The 23,913-nt window shown below is 52.3% G+C and overlaps 1 protein-coding gene across 8 annotated transcripts in view; it reads left to right on the top strand.

Moving 5' to 3' along the window:
- Positions 1–23,913, top strand: part of LOC147029093 (GDH/6PGL endoplasmic bifunctional protein-like) — a 67,697-nt gene that overhangs the window by 10,271 nt on the left and 33,513 nt on the right. The window contains exons 1-4 of one of the 8 annotated variants that reach the window (XM_085880065.1): positions 994–2,209; positions 2,744–2,836; positions 2,948–3,261; positions 3,368–3,566. In XM_085880065.1, the coding sequence (XP_085736191.1) occupies positions 2,960–3,261; positions 3,368–3,566 (501 nt within the window). In that variant the 5' untranslated portion in view covers positions 994–2,209; positions 2,744–2,836; positions 2,948–2,959. Of the gene's footprint in view, positions 1–992; positions 3,262–3,367; positions 3,567–23,913 lie in introns of those variants that run through there. The other 7 variants (XM_085880066.1, XM_085880067.1, XM_085880060.1 and 4 more) reach the window with 7 other exon arrangements.

Here is a 23,913-nt window from a genome sequence, read left to right as displayed (position 1 = left end):
CAGCGGCCGACAGGGCTTGAACTCGGGACCCAAGGATCCCAAGCCACCACCCTAGCCACTGAGCCAACACCAGTCTTATTTGCGCTGTTCATGACCTTTGTCCGCATTATGCAGGATATTGAAGATAGTGTGTGTGTGTGTGTGTGTGTGTGTGTGTGTGTGTGTGTGTGTGTGTGTGTGTGTGTGTTTTTGTGTTTGTGTGTGTGTGTATGTATGTGTCTATGTATGTATGTATATGTAAGCATATACAGACTTTGTCCAATGTGTCATAGGACTGTGTCCAATGGGGATCAGGGGAGTGCTCGTCACACTCCATATGTTTCGATTAACCCTCCGATCACATCTTCTGGTTGAATGGTTTGCATTAGTGGGAACAATCGTCTGGGTGGCAGGCAGATGCTTGTTCTTTGCGGATTATGCGGTTTTATCGTGCGAGACGTAATCTGCTGCGATGCTCGCCATAACAGTCAGGAGGTGCGTCTGATGTGCAAACGACAAATGTGGTCATCATTGGTTAGATATGTATCAGTATGATGTCCAGATGAGGGCAAATATGCTTGAAATCCACATAGGCAGCTCCGTTTGATGTTTAACCAATGTTGACCATGTTATCTTTGTCTGTTTAACAGAGTGACTGGGCCGAGGCGTCTGAGTTGGAGGTGATGATTTGGTGTAGGACTGTGTCCAATGGAGATCGAGGGAATGCTCATCACACTCCACATGTATCGATATACATGTGTGCACGCACGCACGCACACACTGTTGGAGTGTCCCTCTCCCCAGCAGTAGTTGGGGCAGTAATTTGTAATTTATTCAGGATGCCGGCGATGACTTTCCTACTTTTCGCGAAGGACATCGCGGGATCTTCAAGGCGTTCACCAACTGATGCCGGCAGACGGGACACCCAGCTTAACGTCCTTCCGAGTGTCCGCACTATGCACTGTACTTGAATCGTACTGTAATGTGAAGGAGGCAGGTGGTGTGTACAGTTGGCACGTGCAGATTGTTGATCGTGCTTGTAACACTTTGCACTTATTTTATTATTATTTCGTTAAGTGTAAACCAGATGTTGTCTCGTGAAAGCGGCCGTATTATATATATTTATATAGGGCACTAATAATAATAACTAGCCTAAACTCCGTCACAGACGGATTCCGTTCCATGAGCCCAATATGACAACCAGTGGCGGCTCTTGTGAGAGCCGGATCCCAGTTGATGTACTCCATGGCCTTACCTCATGAGGCCTACAAAACGTCCTTGTACACGACATTTTGGTGTGCACTACTCCTTGTGAAGAAGTCCCCTGATTTGTGCACGTGTCTACTTTGACGTACAAACACCGTGTCAAAACTTCTCAGATCACAGTACCGAGAAAAACGTGACGCGACCGCTAGGAATAGCACAAAATTGGTCCTTCAGTATTAATATATAGAAGATACAATGTTTCTTGTTACATTTTTTTGTGTCAAATTCACATTCTGAGGTAGTCAGAATGTGCAGAAGAGGGTTTTACATTGCAGACGCTATTTTCGAGGAGTGGAATTACACCGCTCAGCGGTGACGGTCCGTCGACGACAGACGTAATGACGTCAGCGAATGACTGATGATGTCATGACGTCCTGACGCCTCTCAGTGGTGACGTCACACGTCGCCATGGAAACGAATGCAAAACGAAAAGTGCTTATTCTGCTTCAGAGTTGAAGTTTGACTATTGCCACGATGTGCGATGCACTTTCAGATACGACGTTTCTTTCAGTCCAGGTCACCGTACCGAGAAAAACGTGACGCGACCGCTCGGACGAGCACAAAATTGGTCCTTCACTATTAATATATAGATAATAATAATGGCGACGAAGACTCGTACAACAAGAGTAACTCCAGGAGATTAATATAGCCAATATTATTGTAATTCTATTATTAAACATAAGGTCATGTGGAATAATAAATTTGAGGGTGTGGGAGGCTTTCCTATAAAAACCCGCGAACGCGTTGTTTCCGGCACCCCCGTGCCTTCGCCGCACTATTTTTAACCGTGGAGGGTTTATTTTGATGTGCGAGCGCCAAAAATATCGGGCACATCCTCTCACTGCCCACCCAGCTCCAGGACGGCGCGTTGCGTGATGACGGAGAGCGTGCGTCACCATGACGTCACGTGTTCGCCTCCGTTTCGCACGCTTCGAGATGTTACCTCACGCACTTCAAGCGCTTTGTATTCATTAATTGTTTATTACCTGTTTTTTTTTGAACCTCAAGTCGATTTATATTATTTAACCGATTACTCGAAAGATATTCATTCAGTGATAAGTGACGTATCTACAGCAATACAGTACCATTAATGTACTGTACTCTACTGTACTGTACATCACCGTCCGTTGTCCCTATACCCGTTTGAATGAGGGGAATGTAAATATATATATAATTATACTGATTGAAATGTTCGTACTCTTTCTCAGTGGATACTTACCATCAGTACTGTACTCAGCATTTATTGGAATTATACAAAGTTGCAAAATAGTTACAATAATATACGTACTGTCACGGCGGTGCACTGTACGTGCTATACAGTGCACTCAGGTTCGTCACGTGGTACCGACTGTGTGCTGCTTATTACGTCATAACACCGACCACTCTGCTGTCCTGTACCTCCCGTGTCTTGAGCAATGTATACCGAGGTACCGTGCTAACCGATGATGTTCTGTTTTGTCTGCTTTCTTTCCCATCTGCACCGTCCGACATGGTGGAGGCTGCTCGTTGGAAGTCGAATGAAGCAACTCTTGCCAGTTTGGACTGATTCCTGCAGCTGCGAATCTGCAACCGCATCAACTGAATTGTTAACGTAAAGTACACTTGTTTCGACTCGGGGGGGGGGGGGGGGTTTAATCTCGAGCTCTCAAATCCACAGAGAAGCGACGTTTTTTGGCATCTTTTCATGGCGTCCAATTTGCAGCCGACTCTGCAGATGCCGCTGTTGTTGCTGCTGGCGCTTGTCCTGTTGCCCGCGACATCTCATGGCGATCATGTCAACGTGGTGTTGTTGGGGGCAACTGGAGACCTGGCCAGACGCCGATTGTGGCCGGGCCTGTTCTCCGTGTACTGCAATTTGTCCGCACCGCCACGATCGCACTTCACCTTCTCCTTCTTTGGTGCAAGTCGAAATGGCGGAGCGGAGAGCGAGGCTCGATTGTTTCGGACGATACGTGAAGGGGGGCTGCGGTGCCCACCTGAAATTGGTGCCCGTGAACCGTTGTGTCAGCTACTCAGGTGAAATATTCTTCTTGCTCTGCCACCGATATTTATGTTGCTGGTCATGATATGCCTGCAAATTTAACCCACACTTTTTATTCTGTCCCACTCGTATTGTTTATAGGGAGCAGTTTATGCGGTTGGTGCGGTCTGTGCGGTTACACCTTCCTCAGGACTATATTGACCTGTGTTCAAACTTGGGAACAGAAGTGGCACAGGAAGGCCTGGTGGAGGCTGGTCGCCTTTTCTACCTCTCCGTTCCACCAACTGCCTACGCAGATATTGTCAGCAACATCTCTGCTGCCTGCCGTCCTCCAAATGGGGTAAAGTTGGTACAATAGGTGCAAAGTACAAAGTGATGCAAAATATATCTACATATGTAAAAATTAGAATGCCAGGTGTTGGCTTTGCAGTAAAGGTGGCTGGCTTAGGATCTTTGGGTCCTCAGTTCAAGCCCTGTTGGCTGCTGAAATAACACCAGGTGGGGTTGACTCAGCCTGTCATCCTTCCGAAGTTGGCGGAATGAGTACCAGTGGACTGGTGGAGGGGCACAGCATTAGCGGCACAGCCATGCTTCCAATAAATGACAGCTACCCAGCAGCCAAGCTGCCATATGCAAGAACAGAACAGAAGAATTAGAATGGCATTCGGTAGAGTGCATGCCTCTGCCAGGCTGAACAGTTTACCTTTTGTATCCCACTGATGGGCCGGATCTGAATGCGGACTTGAACCAAAAAATAAAATCGGTTTGTTCTTGTTATCTAACCAACTCTTCCACCAAGGTTTGTCATAATCCGTCCACAACTTTTTTTAAACATCGTGTTTTTATAGTTTTTTCCCCATCTCTCAATTATGAAGAATCAATAAACTAGAAGTTCACTCGGTAGAGCTCATACCGATGCCGCGCAATGCCTGATCCACGAGAACATATCAGGCCCAATACATTTTTGAAATATGCTATACAGTCCGATATCGTTTTTGGCCCTATATCTCAATGGTGAAGAATCACTTTAACCAGAGTTGGTGTCAAAGCCACCCAATGCTCGCCTGTTTATACATTTATCGTTTTTAAAAGACTAGTCTAATATAATTAATATATTTTTATAAAGCATTGCAGTGAAGTCTGATCCAAATAATTTTAAAGCAATATATTGTCGCGGATTCGCGCCCGCCGGCGTGCTGACGGCCACGTAACTCGAATCGCGGCACGTCGCCCACCGGACGGACAATCCAGTCGTGACCCTCTCGGACTAACGCCGGGAACCAGTCACGGGTGGACCTTTCGGTCTCACCGCGATCGAGCCAATCAGCCCCCGCGTGGGATAGGGTTGCTCGCCAAATTCGAACTACCTAAGTACCCACGCGGAGGGTAGACCGGGCGATCGCACCTCGCCGCAGGTCGACTTCGGACACGGGCCACTTAAGCGACCCGTTCCGTACTATCAGAATAACCGAGCGGTGTTATCGTCGACCTCGACGGTTCGATTAATTATCGGGCGTATTCAGCCCACTACCAACCCTTTACGTGAAGCAAGATGGGGATTCAATGGAGGAAAAGACGAAGCGAAGCGGGAAACAGTTCAACAATAAAGCACATTTATTCGCGGCACACGGGAAGCACACAAATACAATTCCACCAAATGCACACAAAAAAAAGAAAACACACTTCCATTTACACAAAAAGCAAATATAAAAGCGAAAACAATGCAGAGCTAATACCGACTACCGAGCACACGGCAACACTTATACAATTCTACCTCACAGACGGCGCCGACAACACATACCCAAAACCAAGGAAAAGAAATACCCTCAAGAATGAGGCAGGCCTGAGGCCGAGACCGGGTCGGGCCTACCCGTCTGGTGATGAGACGCGGAGCGGCGATGGCGCCTCTCTCCGCGGGCCTCGTGGACAGTGCCTGGCAGGGGGTGGGAACGGGGCCCCCTTGGTCGCACTATCTCAGCGCGGGGGGAAACAGGAGGGGGGTTGCTGATGCTCGGGGTATAGAGGATCTTTATTATCCCTGGTGTGCGTCTCCACCTCGGCCAGGTCGCGCTGCCGGCCTCCCTCGGGCGTGCAGCTCCTGGCACCGACGCGAGCACCCCCTCGTCCGACTCTCTTCAGCTTCTCCAGCCACTGCAGGCTTCGGGCTCCAGACTTCCACACTCTTCTCTCTCTTCTCCGACTCCTTCTCGTTCTCGTTCTCCTTCCGTTCTCGTTCTCGTTCGTTCCGACTCCTTCTCGTTCTCGTTTGCGACTCTCTTCTGACTGACGAACACCGTCCTTTTATCCCCCCGTAACTTCGCCTTTGACCCCCTCCCTTTGACCTTTCACCTCGCTCCCCATTGGCCCGAGAAAAAGTGGGCGTGAAGGCTTTTTGATCCACAAATTTGCATATATCGATCGTTCTGGGGGCGGGGCCAATTCGCCCCTCGCTCACCGATTGGACGGCAAAAAGTGGGCGTGTGTCGTTTTTGATCCGTTTTTGAAGCACAAAATCCGTGATTTTGTACACGCTGTTCGACGCGCGTTCTGCATGAGTCCAACACCGGTACCCACAGCGGGGCAAGAACGGTGGCGATGCTACGGTTGTGAGGTGTGCGTGAAGGTCGTGGCGGTTGTGGTGAAGCGGTGGTTGTGGTCGGTGGTTGATGTTGTGGTTGTGATCATGGCGGTTGGTCCAAAATAAAGATAGTAAAAGAAAAACGGCTATCCTGAAGAGTCGCAGCTCGCATAAATGACATGTATTCCCACTAGACAACGGGTTTGGGCCTAACTACACATGCACTTGCCGAGATACCTCACCTAAGGGACCTGAATGGTGGTTTGCGAATCTGGTAACCACAACACTACCCCCTTCCCTTTTTACAGACTCGTCCCGAGTCGTCAAATTTTCGTGTGCCATCATGTGTAGTTTTCCCCTCGTACATTTTACCTACGGATCCCTGAGTGCGACATTCATGGTATTCGTGTCCCCAAAATAAATAACCTGAGGGCTGCGTAACTACCTAAACAAACTCACTCACACGGACGACTTAAATAAAATTGCCGGCGCTAGACAGACATGCCGGGGGCGCACTCATATTTACAGTACATCTTAACCTTAACTTACAAATTTTACACTAAACCATGGCCCAGGATCATTGAACTCTGCAAAAGAAAGCAGTTAGCAGGGAGCCAGGCTGCCCGCATGCAGTCTCTGGCTCAAACAATGCAGGTGACAGGGAACGTGGCTGGCTGCTCACACGCAGTCCAAGGCCTTCCCTTTTGAACTGAACGCAGTGAACCACAACGGTGCATGGGCCGCACAACGCAGTCTCCGTGCCAGCTCAAGTGGCACACGCAATGAGCACAACGAATGGATGCATGAACACAAACACGGTGCACGGGCCGCCACTGCAGGCCCGTGTTGTAGCTGCCAACAGGGCAGTTCTTGCAGCTTGCAAACTGTTGCTTTCAGATCCTGGCGCACATGGAAATGAACAGGGGGGGCAAAGCAAAAATTGAACGGGGCTGGTGAACGTGGGCAGTGGGCATGGCATGGCAAAGGTAGCAGGCAAACACAGCCCGCAGAAGAAGGCCGCTGCAGGCAAACACAGCCGGCAGATGAACTGGCCGGCACAGGCCTTGAAGTACCACAGCTGCAGACGAACTGGCCGGCACAGGCCTTGCAGCACACAGCTGCCGATGAAGTTGGCCGGCCTCCGCCTTGAAGCAAAACACGGCCAGCCGATGAAGTTGGCCAGCCTTTGTCGTTACTGTACATACCCACTCCCTTAATTTGTCAAACCCCAATTTAGCCCCAACTTATTTTTTTATTTTTTTTTTTATTTTTACTTCCCCACTATAAATCGTCCCCTAACCCCCTTTATCGTCTTTGTTCGGCTAACCTATCCTGTCACTTAGCCTACTCCCAACCCCTACGTTCCCTTCCCGGAGGGGAATAAGGGAGAGCTAACGTCCTGTGTCGAGGCCCAACGAAGCCTCAGAATGGCCTCCCCAGAGTTCGGCGATCTTAACACCAAGTGGGTCCAGCGGCCCACAACGACAGCGAGGGATGGATGGTGCGGAGGGGTACATCTCCTAATCTACCCTAACCATTTAACTGCTAAACTACCCCGGGGCTTTCAACAAGCGCTTCTCGCTTAAACTATTGGTTCTAACAACCCAGATTCCCGTCGCCTGTGTTGGTGTCCTCACAATTTCGGGCCTCGCCCCTCAATTTTCTCTCCGTGCCCTCACACGGTCTCCTGGCTGGGACACGTGGCTCCCTTTGGCAGGCACGACCCTCTGCCGAATCTCCCGCTATGGCACCCCCGGGCACTACACTGCCTCCGAGCCTACCAGCTCCCTAACACCGGGGAGTGCCCCCCATGGCACCTCGCCTGAACCGCACACGTGGCAGGCCGGCCACCCGGGCCCCTTTCCGAGGGTCACCCGTGCCCACAACACTGCCCACGCGGCTAATGGCGCCCCGGGCCCCCGCACCAAGCAGGCGCACCCGTGCCCACTACTCTATCCCGGCCCCCCATGGGCCCATGGCCTACCGCGGCCGACGAGCCTGGTGCCCGGGGTACCCACTCAGCGATACTCACCTTTCGCAGCCACGCTCCCAAGCCCGTCAACAGGGCTCCTGCACCCCTCCAAATGGGTCTCGAGCCTACTTTCCCACCAACAACAAAACGACCTCCATTTTTCAATTTGACTAACCCAGCTAACTCACTCTACACTGACCCCGGGGGTCCCTTGGGCAGGAGTCACTCCTCCCCCCAATCACTCATCGCACCATGCATTCCCCATTCGCTCCACTCACACAGACCCGCTGGCCTCACTCACTCAACATGTACACGTACTCACCTCACAACCCACAACTCTTCAACACACACACCGCTGAACTTGCCATCCTTCTATCTGCATCCCCTAACTAACTCGTGCTCCCACGTCGTCCCTTATACTATAGCACGTTCCTTTTAACACTACGTAGCTAAGCTACGTCCCCTCTACACATCCACAAGTCTGTCTCTGTCTCCTAACTCAAAAATTCATTTTATTTCCCAACCTAAAGCTCACTAAATCCCTCTACCTAATCCATTCCACGGACTCCATGAGGACTTACCCCTGCCCAATGAAGTCGGTCTAACTAAACTAACCCTTCCCCCTAACTAGTTTCCATCCTGTGCCCAGGTAAGGGGGTCTTTCACCCCTTGCCCAGGAATCCTGTACACCCGAAAGTGAGGCTTGCTTTTTTTTTTTTTTTCCCATGCGCAGCACCTGCGCGGCAACTCAGAGCTCGCACACTTTGCACCTGCCCGTGACGTCATGCAGCTGCACGTGTTCCTCGTCCCTCCTTGGACGGTACCATCCGGCAGAGATACCCCTCCTGCCGGATTCCAACCACACGTGCAGCCATGACGTCACCGTGCGCAAAAAAAAACACAAGCCCCACGTCTCGAGGGGTTCCCCACGCGAACACATGTGCTTTGTCCGTTGGAGCTGAACACACACGATCGCGTGGAGAACCCGTCCGGTCCAAATCCATTTACCTGCCTAAACTTTGTCCGTCCGCGGGATCGGCAAATCCACCGCGTGCGTTTCCGGACCGGGACTTCACTCTCGCAAGCGAGCACGTGGTGGTCTCGTGCGTTGCACAGCACGAACCGCGTGCTCACTGCTGGGTGAACCCGGCACGGTCCTCGAAACAACCACAGCCGCTACTCGGCTTTCGTTTCTCCCATGTCGCCGTCGTCGCCATTCCACACACGCATACCTGCGTGTTACGACGCACACAGTCCACTCCATCACATTCACACGGGGAGACGCGGCTGCGTGCTCCCGCATGCCAACCGACATCTCCCTCACATACCGCTCTCTCACACACACGGTCTCCCTTGCATACGGCCGTTCACTCACGCGTGCGGGGGCACTCACCCGCGGTGCCTCACTCGCACTCCGTGCCTCATTCACACACGCGGGGGAACTCAACCGCGGTGCCTCATCCACACTCCGTGCCTCATCCACACACGGCGTGCTGGGAAGCACGTACTCTGGCACCATCGCCACCACACCACTCACACACGGGGTCGCTTCCACACACGGGAACGCACTCACGCCTTGCACCACACACACAGGGACAACCACACTGGGGATTCGTGTCCCCACAAGGGTCTCCGGGGCCTCTACACCCCCCAAGCTCTCCGTGCACCCGTCCACAGCACTCGTCCCCTCAACCTCGCAAAGCACGACCGAACTCACCTGGTCGTGACTCGCCTCAAGGGGGCATACTCCCTCCCCTCGTTCCTGGAGGAGGCCATCCCGCTGCTCGCACCGGGTCCCTACACGCTCCGCGAGCTCACCCCCATTATCCTCCACTACCTCCGTGTGTGTGTGTGCGTCACTTACCCCATCTTCATCGTGTAGTCTTCCCTCTATTTTTTCTGTCTCCCGTGTCTCTGCCAACTCTTCACCCTTTACCTCCCTTGTCTCAACTATTATTTCTGTTGTCGTCACCTCGTGTCTCGTCTCACACGTTTTGGTCTCCCCATTTAATTTCTCCCTTTCGGTCATCGTCACGACCCTCGCCCAACACGTTCCACGAATTATTTTTTCACCCGCCTCCACCGCGGGCCTGTCAGCCGTTGTACCCCCTTCCAGCTCGTTTGCTCCCACACGTGAAGTCGCCATTCCCAGCTCCCTGGTCACGGCCTTCATGCCCGCCTGCAGGCATCGGCCCATGTTCTGCGTCTCACGCCGTAGTTCTTTCATTTCTTCCCTCATTTGCTGTGTATTCGCATCCATCGTCGTTTTCACTTCATTTGTATTTGTATCCATCTTTTCGTTCATGCCTTTCATTTCGTTTTTCATATTCGCATCCATCTTCGTTTTTACTTCGTCCATTTGCTTGTTCATGTTCGCAATCATCTTCGCTGTCGTTTCCGCATACATTTTTGCCAGCATGGTGTATAGCTGGGTCATGTCGGGTGCGCTTGGGTGAGCCGTTTCGGCAGGGGTCGGGGAAGGGTTTTGGTGGAGAGGGGGGGGGGAGGTGTCATACACCGCGGCCGCTGCCGCACCCACCTCAGGTTCTGGGTTCAGTTGGGCGAGTCCGTGTTCCTGCACAATCAACATTTCCTGCTCGGGGATTCCATCCTGGGCCATGGACTCTACATTATTACACATATACATTTCTAATACCCCCGGCTCCCGCTCGCCTTGAGACGCCATCTTGCTTCTCGTGAAGGGTTAATTTGCTCGCTCGTAATTTGGAGGGAATCGGGGGTCGCTTCTCTCACCCCTGGACCGATTCCCGTGAATTTAGCCGGAGACAGGACAGCCCGTTTTCCTTTTCTCCGATACCAGTGCCGCGAGGAGGGCGATGAATTTGTATCCCACTCCTGACACCAGTGTCGCGGATTCGCGCCCGCCGGCGTGCTGACGGCCACGTAACTCGAATCGCGGCACGTCGCCCACCGGACGGACAATCCAGTCGTGACCCTCTCGGACTAACGCCGGGAACCAGTCACGGGTGGACCTTTCGGTCTCACCGCGATCGAGCCAATCAGCCCCCGCGTGGGATAGGGTTGCTCGCCAAATTCGAACTACCTAAGTACCCACGCGGAGGGTAGACCGGGCGATCGCACCTCGCCGCAGGTCGACTTCGGACACGGGCCACTTAAGCGACCCGTTCCGTACTATCAGAATAACCGAGCGGTGTTATCGTCGACCTCGACGGTTCGATTAATTATCGGGCGTATTCAGCCCACTACCAACCCTTTACGTGAAGCAAGATGGGGATTCAATGGAGGAAAAGACGAAGCGAAGCGGGAAACAGTTCAACAATAAAGCACATTTATTCGCGGCACACGGGAAGCACACAAATACAATTCCACCAAATGCACACAAAAAAAAGAAAACACACTTCCATTTACACAAAAAGCAAATATAAAAGCGAAAACAATGCAGAGCTAATACCGACTACCGAGCACACGGCAACACTTATACAATTCTACCTCACAGACGGCGCCGACAACACATACCCAAAACCAAGGAAAAGAAATACCCTCAAGAATGAGGCAGGCCTGAGGCCGAGACCGGGTCGGGCCTACCCGTCTGGTGATGAGACGCGGAGCGGCGATGGCGCCTCTCTCCGCGGGCCTCGTGGACAGTGCCTGGCAGGGGTGGGAACGGGGCCCCTTGGTCGCACTATCTCAGCGCGGGGGAAACAGGAGGGGGTTGCTGATGCTCGGGGTATAGAGGATCTTTATTATCCCTGGTGTGCGTCTCCACCTCGGCCAGGTCGCGCTGCCGGCCTCCCTCGGGCGTGCAGCTCCTGGCACCGACGCGAGCACCCCCTCGTCCGACTCTCTTCAGCTTCTCCAGCCACTGCAGGCTTCGGGCTCCAGACTTCCACACTCTTCTCTCTCTTCTCCGACTCCTTCTCGTTCTCGTTCTCCTTCCGTTCTCGTTCTCGTTCGTTCCGACTCCTTCTCGTTCTCGTTTGCGACTCTCTTCTGACTGACGAACACCGTCCTTTTATCCCCCCGTAACTTCGCCTTTGACCCCCTCCCTTTGACCTTTCACCTCGCTCCCCATTGGCCCGAGAAAAAGTGGGCGTGAAGGCTTTTTGATCCACAAATTTGCATATATCGATCGTTCTGGGGGCGGGGCCAATTCGCCCCTCGCTCACCGATTGGACGGCAAAAAGTGGGCGTGTGTCGTTTTTGATCCGTTTTTGAAGCACAAAATCCGTGATTTTGTACACGCTGTTCGACGCGCGTTCTGCATGAGTCCAACACCGGTACCCACAGCGGGGCAAGAACGGTGGCGATGCTACGGTTGTGAGGTGTGCGTGAAGGTCGTGGCGGTTGTGGTGAAGCGGTGGTTGTGGTCGGTGGTTGATGTTGTGGTTGTGATCATGGCGGTTGGTCCAAAATAAAGATAGTAAAAGAAAAACGGCTATCCTGAAGAGTCGCAGCTCGCATAAATGACATGTATTCCCACTAGACAACGGGTTTGGGCCTAACTACACATGCACTTGCCGAGATACCTCACCTAAGGGACCTGAATGGTGGTTTGCGAATCTGGTAACCACAACACTACCCCCTTCCCTTTTTACAGACTCGTCCCGAGTCGTCAAATTTTCGTGTGCCATCATGTGTAGTTTTCCCCTCGTACATTTTACCTACGGATCCCTGAGTGCGACATTCATGGTATTCGTGTCCCCAAAATAAATAACCTGAGGGCTGCGTAACTACCTAAACAAACTCACTCACACGGACGACTTAAATAAAATTGCCGGCGCTAGACAGACATGCCGGGGGGCACACTCATATTTACAGTACATCTTAACCTTAACTTACAAATTTTACACTAAACCATGGCCCAGGATCACTGAACTCTGCAAAAAGAAAGCAGTTAGCAGGGAGCCAGGCTGCCCGCATGCAGTCTCTGGCTCAAACAATGCAGGTGACAGGGAACGTGGCTGGCTGCTCACACGCAGTCCAAGGCCTTCCCTTTTGAACTGAACGCAGTGAACCACAACGGTGCATGGGCCGCACAACGCAGTCTCCGTGCCAGCTCAAGTGGCACACGCAATGAGCACAACGAATGGATGCATGAACACAAACACGGTGCACGGGCCGCCACTGCAGGCCCGTGTTGTAGCTGCCAACAGGGCAGTTCTTGCAGCTTGCAAACTGTTGCTTTCAGATCCTGGCGCACATGGAAATGAACAGGGGGGGCAAAGCAAAAATTGAACGGGGCTGGTGAACGTGGGCAGTGGGCATGGCATGGCAAAGGTAGCAGGCAAACACAGCCCGCAGAAGAAGGCCGCTGCAGGCAAACACAGCCGGCAGATGAACTGGCCGGCACAGGCCTTGAAGTACCACAGCTGCAGACGAACTGGCCGGCACAGGCCTTGCAGCACACAGCTGCCGATGAAGTTGGCCGGCCTCCGCCTTGAAGCAAAACACGGCCAGCCGATGAAGTTGGCCAGCCTTTGTCGTTACTGTACATACCCACTCCCTTAATTTGTCAAACCCCAATTTAGCCCCAACTTATTTTTTTATTTTTTTTTTTATTTTTACTTCCCCACTATAAATCGTCCCCTAACCCCCTTTATCGTCTTTGTTCGGCTAACCTATCCTGTCACTTAGCCTACTCCCAACCCCTACGTTCCCTTCCCGGAGGGGAATAAGGGAGAGCTAACGTCCTGTGTCGAGGCCCAACGAAGCCTCAGAATGGCCTCCCCAGAGTTCGGCGATCTTAACACCAAGTGGGTCCAGCGGCCCACAACGACAGCGAGGGGATGGATGGTGCGGAGGGGTACATCTCCTAATCTACCCTAACCATTTAACTGCTAAACTACCCCGGGGCTTTCAACAAGCGCTTCTCGCTTAAACTATTGGTTCTAACAACCCAGATTCCCGTCGCCTGTGTTGGTGTCCTCACAATTTCGGGCCTCGCCCCTCAATTTTCTCTCCGTGCCCTCACACGGTCTCCTGGCTGGGACACGTGGCTCCCTTTGGCAGGCACGACCCTCTGCCGAATCTCCCGCTATGGCACCCCCGGGCACTACACTGCCTCCGAGCCTACCAGCTCCCTAACACCGGGGAGTGCCCCCCATGGCACCTCCCCTGAAACGCACACGTGGCAGGCCGGCCTCCCGGGCCCCTTTCCGAGGGTCACCCGTGCCCACAACACTGCCCACGCGGCTAATGGCGCCCCGGGCCCCCGCACCAAGCAGGCGCACCCGTGCCCACTACTCTATCCCGGCCCCCCATGGGCCCATGGCCTACCGCGGCCGACGAGCCTGGTGCCCGGGGTACCCACTCAGCGATACTCACCTTTCGCAGCCACGCTCCCAAGCCCGTCAACAGGGCTCCTGCACCCCTCCAAATGGGTCTCGAGCCTACTTTCCCACCAACAACAAAACGACCTCCATTTTTCAATTTGACTAACCCAGCTAACTCACTCTACACTGACCCCGGGGGTCCCTTGGGCAGGAGTCACTCCTCCCCCCAATCACTCATCGCACCATGCATTCCCCATTCGCTCCACTCACACAGACCCGCTGGCCTCACTCACTCAACATGTACACGTACTCACCTCACAACCCACAACTCTTCAACACACACACCGCTGAACTTGCCATCCTTCTATCTGCATCCCCTAACTAACTCGTGCTCCCACGTCGTCCCTTATACTATAGCACGTTCCTTTTAACACTACGTAGCTAAGCTACGTCCCCTCTACACATCCACAAGTCTGTCTCTGTCTCCTAACTCAAAAATTCATTTTATTTCCCAACCTAAAGCTCACTAAATCCCTCTACCTAATCCATTCCACGGACTCCATGAGGACTTACCCCTGCCCAATGAAGTCGGTCTAACTAAACTAACCCTTCCCCCTAACTAGTTTCCATCCTGTGCCCAGGTAAGGGGGTCTTTCACCCCTTGCCCAGGAATCCTGTACACCCGAAAGTGAGGCTTGCTTTTTTTTTTTTTTTCCCATGCGCAGCACCTGCGCGGCAACTCAGAGCTCGCACACTTTGCACCTGCCCGTGACGTCATGCAGCTGCACGTGTTCCTCGTCCCTCCTTGGACGGTACCATCCGGCAGAGATACCCCTCCTGCCGGATTCCAACCACACGTGCAGCCATGACGTCACCGTGCGCAAAAAAAAAACACAAGCCCCACGTCTCGAGGGGTTCCCCACGCGAACACATGTGCTTTGTCCGTTGGAGCTGAACACACACGATCGCGTGGAGAACCCGTCCGGTCCAAATCCATTTACCTGCCTAAACTTTGTCCGTCCGCGGGATCGGCAAATCCACCGCGTGCGTTTCCGGACCGGGACTTCACTCTCGCAAGCGAGCACGTGGTGGTCTCGTGCGTTGCACAGCACGAACCGCGTGCTCACTGCTGGGTGAACCCGGCACGGTCCTCGAAACAACCACAGCCGCTACTCGGCTTTCGTTTCTCCCATGTCGCCGTCGTCGCCATTCCACACACGCATACCTGCGTGTTACGACGCACACAGTCCACTCCATCACATTCACACGGGGAGACGCGGCTGCGTGCTCCCGCATGCCAACCGACATCTCCCTCACATACCGCTCTCTCACACACACGGTCTCCCTTGCATACGGCCGTTCACTCACGCGTGCGGGGGCACTCACCCGCGGTGCCTCACTCGCACTCCGTGCCTCATTCACACACGCGGGGGAACTCAACCGCGGTGCCTCATCCACACTCCGTGCCTCATCCACACACGGCGTGCTGGGAAGCACGTACTCTGGCACCATCGCCACCACACCACTCACACACGGGGTCGCTTCCACACACGGGAACGCACTCACGCCTTGCACCACACACACAGGGACAACCACACTGGGGATTCGTGTCCCCACAAGGGTCTCCGGGGCCTCTACACCCCCCAAGCTCTCCGTGCACCCGTCCACAGCACTCGTCCCCTCAACCTCGCAAAGCACGACCGAACTCACCTGGTCGTGACTCGCCTCAAGGGGGCATACTCCCTCCCCTCGTTCCTGGAGGAGGCCATCCCGCTGCTCGCACCGGGTCCCTACACGCTCCGCGAGCTCACCCCCATTATCCTCCACTACCTCCGTGTGTGTGTGTGCGTCACTTACCCCATCTTCATCGTGTAGTCTTCCCTCTATTTTTTCTGTCTCCCGTGTCTCTGCCAACTCTTCACCCTTTACCTCCCTTGTCTCAACTATTATTTCTGTTGTCGTCACCTCGTGTCTCGTCTCACACGTTTTGGTCTCCCCATTTAATTTCTCCCTTTCGGTCATCGTCACGACCCTCGCCCAACACGTTCCACGAATTATTTTTTCACCCGCCTCCACCGCGGGCCTGTCAGCCGTTGTACCCCCTTCCAGCTCGTTTGCTCCCACACGTGAAGTCGCCATTCCCAGCTCCCTGGTCACGGCCTTCATGCCCGCCTGCAGGCATCGGCCCATGTTCTGCGTCTCACGCCGTAGTTCTTTCATTTCTTCCCTCATTTGCTGTGTATTCGCATCCATCGTCGTTTTCACTTCATTTGTATTTGTATCCATCTTTTCGTTCATGCCTTTCATTTCGTTTTTCATATTCGCATCCATCTTCGTTTTTACTTCGTCCATTTGCTTGTTCATGTTCGCAATCATCTTCGCTGTCGTTTCCGCATACATTTTTGCCAGCATGGTGTATAGCTGGGTCATGTCGGGTGCGCTTGGGTGAGCCGTTTCGGCAGGGGTCGGGGAAGGGTTTTGGTGGAGAGGGGGGGGGGAGGTGTCATACACCGCGGCCGCTGCCGCACCCACCTCAGGTTCTGGGTTCAGTTGGGCGAGTCCGTGTTCCTGCACAATCAACATTTCCTGCTCGGGGATTCCATCCTGGGCCATGGACTCTACATTATTACACATATACATTTCTAATACCCCCGGCTCCCGCTCGCCTTGAGACGCCATCTTGCTTCTCGTGAAGGGTTAATTTGCTCGCTCGTAATTTGGAGGGAATCGGGGGTCGCTTCTCTCACCCCTGGACCGATTCCCGTGAATTTAGCCGGAGACAGGACAGCCCGTTTTCCTTTTCTCCGATACCAGTGCCGCGAGGAGGGCGATGAATTTGTATCCCACTCCTGACACCAGTGTCGCGGATTCGCGCCCGCCGGCGTGCTGACGGCCACGTAACTCGAATCGCGGCACGTCGCCCACCGGACGGACAATCCAGTCGTGACCCTCTCGGACTAACGCCGGGAACCAGTCACGGGTGGACCTTTCGGTCTCACCGCGATCGAGCCAATCAGCCCCCGCGTGGGATAGGGTTGCTCGCCAAATTCGAACTACCTAAGTACCCACGCGGAGGGTAGACCGGGCGATCGCACCTCGCCGCAGGTCGACTTCGGACACGGGCCACTTAAGCGACCCGTTCCGTACTATCAGAATAACCGAGCGGTGTTATCGTCGACCTCGACGGTTCGATTAATTATCGGGCGTATTCAGCCCACTACCAACCCTTTACGTGAAGCAAGATGGGGATTCAATGGAGGAAAAGACGAAGCGAAGCGGGAAACAGTTCAACAATAAAGCACATTTATTCGCGGCACACGGGAAGCACACAAATACAATTCCACCAAATGCACACAAAAAAAAGAAAACACACTTCCATTTACACAAAAAGCAAATATAAAAGCGAAAACAATGCAGAGCTAATACCGACTACCGAGCACACGGCAACACTTATACAATTCTACCTCACAGACGGCGCCGACAACACATACCCAAAACCAAGGAAAAGAAATACCCTCAAGAATGAGGCAGGCCTGAGGCCGAGACCGGGTCGGGCCTACCCGTCTGGTGATGAGACGCGGAGCGGCGATGGCGCCTCTCTCCGCGGGCCTCGTGGACAGTGCCTGGCAGGGGGTGGGAACGGGGCCCCCTTGGTCGCACTATCTCAGCGCGGGGGGAAACAGGAGGGGGTTGCTGATGCTCGGGGTATAGAGGATCTTTATTATCCCTGGTGTGCGTCTCCACCTCGGCCAGGTCGCGCTGCCGGCCTCCCTCGGGCGTGCAGCTCCTGGCACCGACGCGAGCACCCCCTCGTCCGACTCTCTTCAGCTTCTCCAGCCACTGCAGGCTTCGGGCTCCAGACTTCCACACTCTTCTCTCTCTTCTCCGACTCCTTCTCGTTCTCGTTCTCCTTCCGTTCTCGTTCTCGTTCGTTCCGACTCCTTCTCGTTCTCGTTTGCGACTCTCTTCTGACTGACGAACACCGTCCTTTTATCCCCCCGTAACTTCGCCTTTGACCCCTCCCTTTGACCTTTCACCTCGCTCCCCATTGGCCCGAGAAAAAGTGGGCGTGAAGGCTTTTTGATCCACAAATTTGCATATATCGATCGTTCTGGGGCGGGGCCATTCGCCCCTCGCTCACCGATTGGACGGCAAAAAGTGGGCGTGTGTCGTTTTTGATCCGTTTTTGAAGCACAAAATCCGTGATTTTGTACACGCTGTTCGACGCGCGTTCTGCATGAGTCCAACACCGGTACCCACAGCGGGGCAAGAACGGTGGCGATGCTACGGTTGTGAGGTGTGCGTGAAGGTCGTGGCGGTTGTGGTGAAGCGGTGGTTGTGGTCGGTGGTTGATGTTGTGGTTGTGATCATGGCGGTTGGTCCAAAATAAAGATAGTAAAAGAAAAACGGCTATCCTGAAGAGTCGCAGCTCGCATAAATGACATGTATTCCCACTAGACAACGGGTTTGGGCCTAACTACACATGCACTTGCCGAGATACCTCACCTAAGGGACCTGAATGGTGGTTTGCGAATCTGGTAACCACAACAATATGTATTTGTATATTGCAATCAGTAACAAGAGCGCAAGTGAGCAGAATATATGCCCGGACAAGAAGGTATATACAGAATTGTGCTACGACATAGAAAACAGCATCCTGGTTGCCATGGCAACGACTTTAGATGACTAACTTATTGCATGACACACCGTCTCCACAGTCTATACCTTTGTACCAAATATGAAATGTGAAAGTTGAAAACTTTGGGAGTTCGAGTGCGGACAGGAACGGATGCAAAACAGCATCCGGGTTGCCATGGCAACCACTTTAGATGACGAACCTATGTCGCGACACACCGTCTCCACAGTCTGTACCTCGGTACCAAAGATGAAACGTGAAAGTTGAAAACTTTGGGAGTTAGAGTGCGGACAGGAACGGACGGACGACATCACATAATACGCCCCGATATATATAAACAAGCCGGTAGGCGACGAGGGATTCGCTAGGATCGAAGCGCTGGATACGATGCTTTTCATTCTGACCGATCCACCGACGAAGATTCATTGCCAAGACATATTGGTTCACATACAATTGTTCCTCTGCCTGGCAAGATTTTTCCTATTGCGTATTTTGCCAACTGGCACTCCTCATAGAAAATAACGGTAAATAGACACCCTATTTTTGAAGGACTACCATTTGAAAAATAATCAGTTTGCTGGTTTGTGCTGTGGAGCCTCGCGTTGCAGACACACACACACACACACACACACACACACACACACACACACACACACACACACACACACACACACACACACACACACACACACACACACTAGTATAGATCTGAGCTTCAGTGTGTGTCCAGACATTAACATTTTACTGTAATGAGAATATGGAGAACCCAAATTAATAAAATGAACAATTTTTTAAAGTCATTTTCATCTTGTATATTGTTTCCGAGTTTGTGGTTTCGTGTCGCGTTATCTTCGACTTTGTTCTGCACTCGAGTAACGTGATATTCGGCTTATATTATCTCAAAGACCATATGAGGTGCATGGTACAAAAAAAGTAAATAAAATGGTTCTGAAACAGTGAAATCATATTCCACTTACTGCATTAAGGTAAAATTACTACTGATACTCTGCATCAGTTCCTTTCTCCAACACTCCCACCCCAACATGTCGCGCAGAGCGCGGGTTATGCCAGTCAAATTTAATTCTTTGCATTTTGAGATGCTTTGTAGTTTTTCTCCTTCTCCAAAGAAAAAAAAACAACAAAAAAAATCTTTATTCATAACCTCCATCACCGAAGGTGGAAAGAGTGAATGTTTTCACACCTGTCTGTTTTTATCTATGAACAGATGTGGATGAATCTTGGTGGACATGTTGGGTGTGTGACAAGGAAGAACTGATTAGATTTTGATGAAGATCCAGATCAGAGAATTTTATTTATTACCTTTGCCACTGAAGGTGGGAAGTTATGTTTTCACCCCCCTCTGTCTGTCTGTCTGTCTGTCTGTCTGTGTGCAGGATATCTCAAAAAGTTGTGCACTGATTTGGATGAACCTTAGTGAACAGGTTAGGTGTGTGACAAGGATGAATCAATTCGATTTTGGTAAAGATCCAAATCTGGATCTGGATATGAGAATTATTTCATGTTTAGCTCGCCTGTTCGAAGAACAGAGAGCTATAGCGATACCCCCGGCGTGAGCGTGAGCGTGAAAATGTTAAAGTTTTTGGTGCAAGTTATTTTTTCCTTTCTAATGTTTCCAGGATCAGCGTCAGGAAAACGAGCCACATGTCCATACAGCCGCAACTGGCGCTCACGGACTATGCAGGTAACAAATCTCATCCGAGTCTCTCTCAGCAACCGCTCGTTGGAAACAAAATCCGACCAGCGATAGCCAAGGATTCTCCGAAGAGACCTGGTACCAAAGGAATTAAGTCTCCGTCTCAGATCCTTGGTCAGAGTCCAAGTCTCGCACCCATAGAGCAAGACTGGAAGTACCAAGGACCTGAAGACTCGGACTTTCGTCCTCCCGCACAGGTACCGGCAGCGCCACACCCCATGATCCAGTGAATCCATGACTCCCCAGGCCCGACCCAGACGTCTATTGACCTCTGACTCGCAGCCAGCAGAGACATGAATATCACTGCCAAGGTAAGTGAATCTCTCCACGACCTCAACATCCTCACCACAAACAGACACAGACAGGACAGCAGCATCCAAGATGTCACCGAAAGCCTGGATCTTAGTTTTGACCCAAGAAACTCGTAATCCCAACGGCTCCGACTCCTCATTCAGCACCTCGAGGGCCCCCAAGAGGATGTCTAAAGTCTCCGCAAAGATGACTGCATCATCTGCAAAATCAAGGTCCGAGATCTTGACATTCCCAAACGATGCACCGCAACTTGATCTCTCCAACATCCTTCCTAAAATCCAATCCATACAAGTGCTGAAAAGTGTGGGGGCAAGTACACATCCCTGACGAACTCCAGTAACAACTGGAAATAAGTCAGAGATGGTACCACCCCACTTCACAGCACTCTCAGTACCAGAGAGTTCAGACATCAGATCGATCAGTTTTGGTGGCACCCCACGAAGACCAAGAATCCTCCAGAGGACATCCCGATTCACTGAATCGAACGCTTTACAGAGATCAACATCGGCTGCAAGCAGCCCCTGCCGAAACTCTCGTCTGCGTTCGGTGAGGACACGAAGTGCAAGGATACGGTCAATCGTTGACCTCTTTGGTGTAAAGCCTGACTGCTCTGGACGCTGGTGCTCAAGCAGATGGTGGCGAACCCTATCAAGAATTATCCGAGCAAAGACCTTGCCCGGCACTGAGAGCAGCGTCACCCCTCGGTAGTTGTTGCAGTCTTGGCGATCACCCTTCCCTTTCCAGAGAGGGACAACAAGGCCCCTCTTCCAGTCAGTTGGGATGATGCCTGTGTTCCAGGCAGAGCACAAAACTGCATGCAATGACACTAGTGCAGCATTTCCACCAGCCTTGAGAAGTTCGGCATGGATGCCACAGATCCCTGTAGCTTTGCCCCGTTTCAACTGGTTCACCGCAGCCCGTGTTTCCACAAGCGAAGGTGGACCACAGTTGATTCTAGGGTCAGCAACAGGGATTGTAACACCCTTGACGTCCAACTCGACAGTTGGGGGATCAGCCTGGTACAACCGCTCAAAGTAACCGGCCCAGTGGGCCTTCACTTCAGACTCCTCTGTCAAGAGCCTACCACTCTCTGCTCGAACTGCAGTGCTCCGAGGGATGGGCTTGGATGAACGTAATGCGCGAATTCCCCTGTAAGCGGGACGAGAATCACCTGTCCACAGGTGATGCTCTACCCCCTCACAGATTCCTCGCACATAGGCCTCCTTGTCCACCCTCAGTGCACGTACAGTTTTACGCCTCAGCTCCCTGAACAGCTCAGCTCTGCCATTCAGCCTGGCCCTGCGACTCTGGTCAATGGTATCCAGTGTCCCTTGAGAGACAAAATTCTTCTTTGCCCTGCGGTGAGCTCCAAGGCATCCACCGGCAACATCAAGGACGGTGGTCTTGAAGGTGCTCCACAACTCTTCAGGACCCCCAAAGCACCCAGACCCCCCAAGTGTCCACTCAGCCTGTTCGCAAACTCCTCAGCTACTCTCTCATCCCTGAGCTTGGCAACATCCAGCCTCGGCTGGGATGGTACCATTCTCCAGGATTTAAGGTGCAGCTTTAGAGTTGCTACAACAAGCCTGTGGTCAGTATTGAGGAACTGAGCACTCCGGTAGACCCTGCAGTTCTGGATCATCCTCCAACGACCGTCAATGAGGACATGGTCAATCTCCTTTGCCACACCGCCAGCGTTGGAATACCAAGTCCAGCGATGAGCTTGTGGGCGCTGAAACCATGAACCAGCCACCCTAAGTCCATGACTTCTTGCAAAGTCAAGGAACTTAGTGCTATTCTGGTTCATAGTTCCTGACCCATGGGGACCAACACACACCTCATAACCATCCCCATCAGTTCCAGTCGATGCATTGAAATCCCCCAAGACTAGAAGTGTATCTCGTCTGGGGCACTGATCAACCACAGACTCGAGTGTGGCGTAGAATGCATCCTTCACGATGAGATCACTCGCCTCAGTCGGAGCATAAACAGAGACCAGGGAAATGACACCTAAGGAGTGACGAATCCTTAATCTCATAATACACTCGTTGACCAGTGTTACCTCAATTATCATTGGGGTCAGCTTATTGGACACAGCTACAGCAACTCCTTGGGTATGGTAACCATCAGAGCGGCCAGACCAATAGTAGGTGTAACCACCCACCATAATCTCACCGCAATCCGGTCTCCGAACCTCAGAGAGAGCTGCAATCCCGATGTCCAAACGCTTGAGCTCAGATGATAACAGAGACAGGTGATCATCCTCTCTTGGGGAGAGGACATTCCAGGCACCCACCCGAAGGGACCGCCTCAGGTTAACCCAAGGAGACCGCCGTCTGGTGGACGACACCTCAGCACCACTCCGACACACTCTCCCGCAATCTGACCCAGGGATGTTACCCCGTGGTTTCCCTCCTATCATCAAAGATTGGGGGTCCCGAAGGCTTTGCCCCAATCCCGTCATCCGGTGAGCTGCCCTGCGAAGGGAAGCTGCGCAGGAGGTACTCCCACGGAGTGGGTTTTCAGATTTTTTTGCGTTTTTGCGTTTTGCGGAATGAAGGGTTTTACGGTGGCCGGAGTGCAAATCCTGCCACCAACCTCCTTATAAGAAGTAACCCAACTGCAGGAGGACGTCCACAGACACATTTGGGCACTAGATATGGATGGCCGTTGGCTCACAAGGAGCTCCTCCGCCCTTTGACAGGTTTTTTTTTTTAATCCTGCTGGGTGTCCATATCCAAACACCCTCATCACCAGAAAACCTGGTGGGGGAGACGGTTTAGTCGCCGACAACCCGACCATGGAACAGGTTAGTACATGTTTACATGGTACCTGTAGCAGGTCACAGATCGAACCTGACCTGACGTGAGTACAATGAAACCTGACCTGAATGTACAATGAAAAACACTTAATCAATCCTTCTAAAGCCTGTATCTCACTGGGCTGCGACAGCTCGCGACAAAATGCGAATGGGATTCTCCAAAATGTCTGGAAATGTTCGCGGTGGTTCTCAATTTCCCCACGTGAGTCGCAGGACGTCGCTCTGGTGTCGCTGGAATTTTGAACATGTTCAAAAAATTCGTGCGACAACTTTTATCGCAAAATAGTCAGTCGTCGCGGTTGTCTGGAACCGGTCTCGAACCCTTCTCAATTTAGTTTCTGTGAGTCAGAAGGTGTGACAAATGTGACATGCAATGTAATGTAGATAGATTCACAACAGT

Source organism: Eptatretus burgeri, chromosome 4 (genome assembly GCF_056783735.1).
Source record: "Eptatretus burgeri isolate ZD-2024b chromosome 4, Ebu_testis_v1, whole genome shotgun sequence".
In the NCBI taxonomy this organism is placed as follows: Eukaryota; Metazoa; Chordata; class Myxini; order Myxiniformes; family Myxinidae; genus Eptatretus; species Eptatretus burgeri.
Note: the sequence above shows the minus strand (reverse complement) of the source record. Positions and strands in the feature narration are given on the sequence as shown.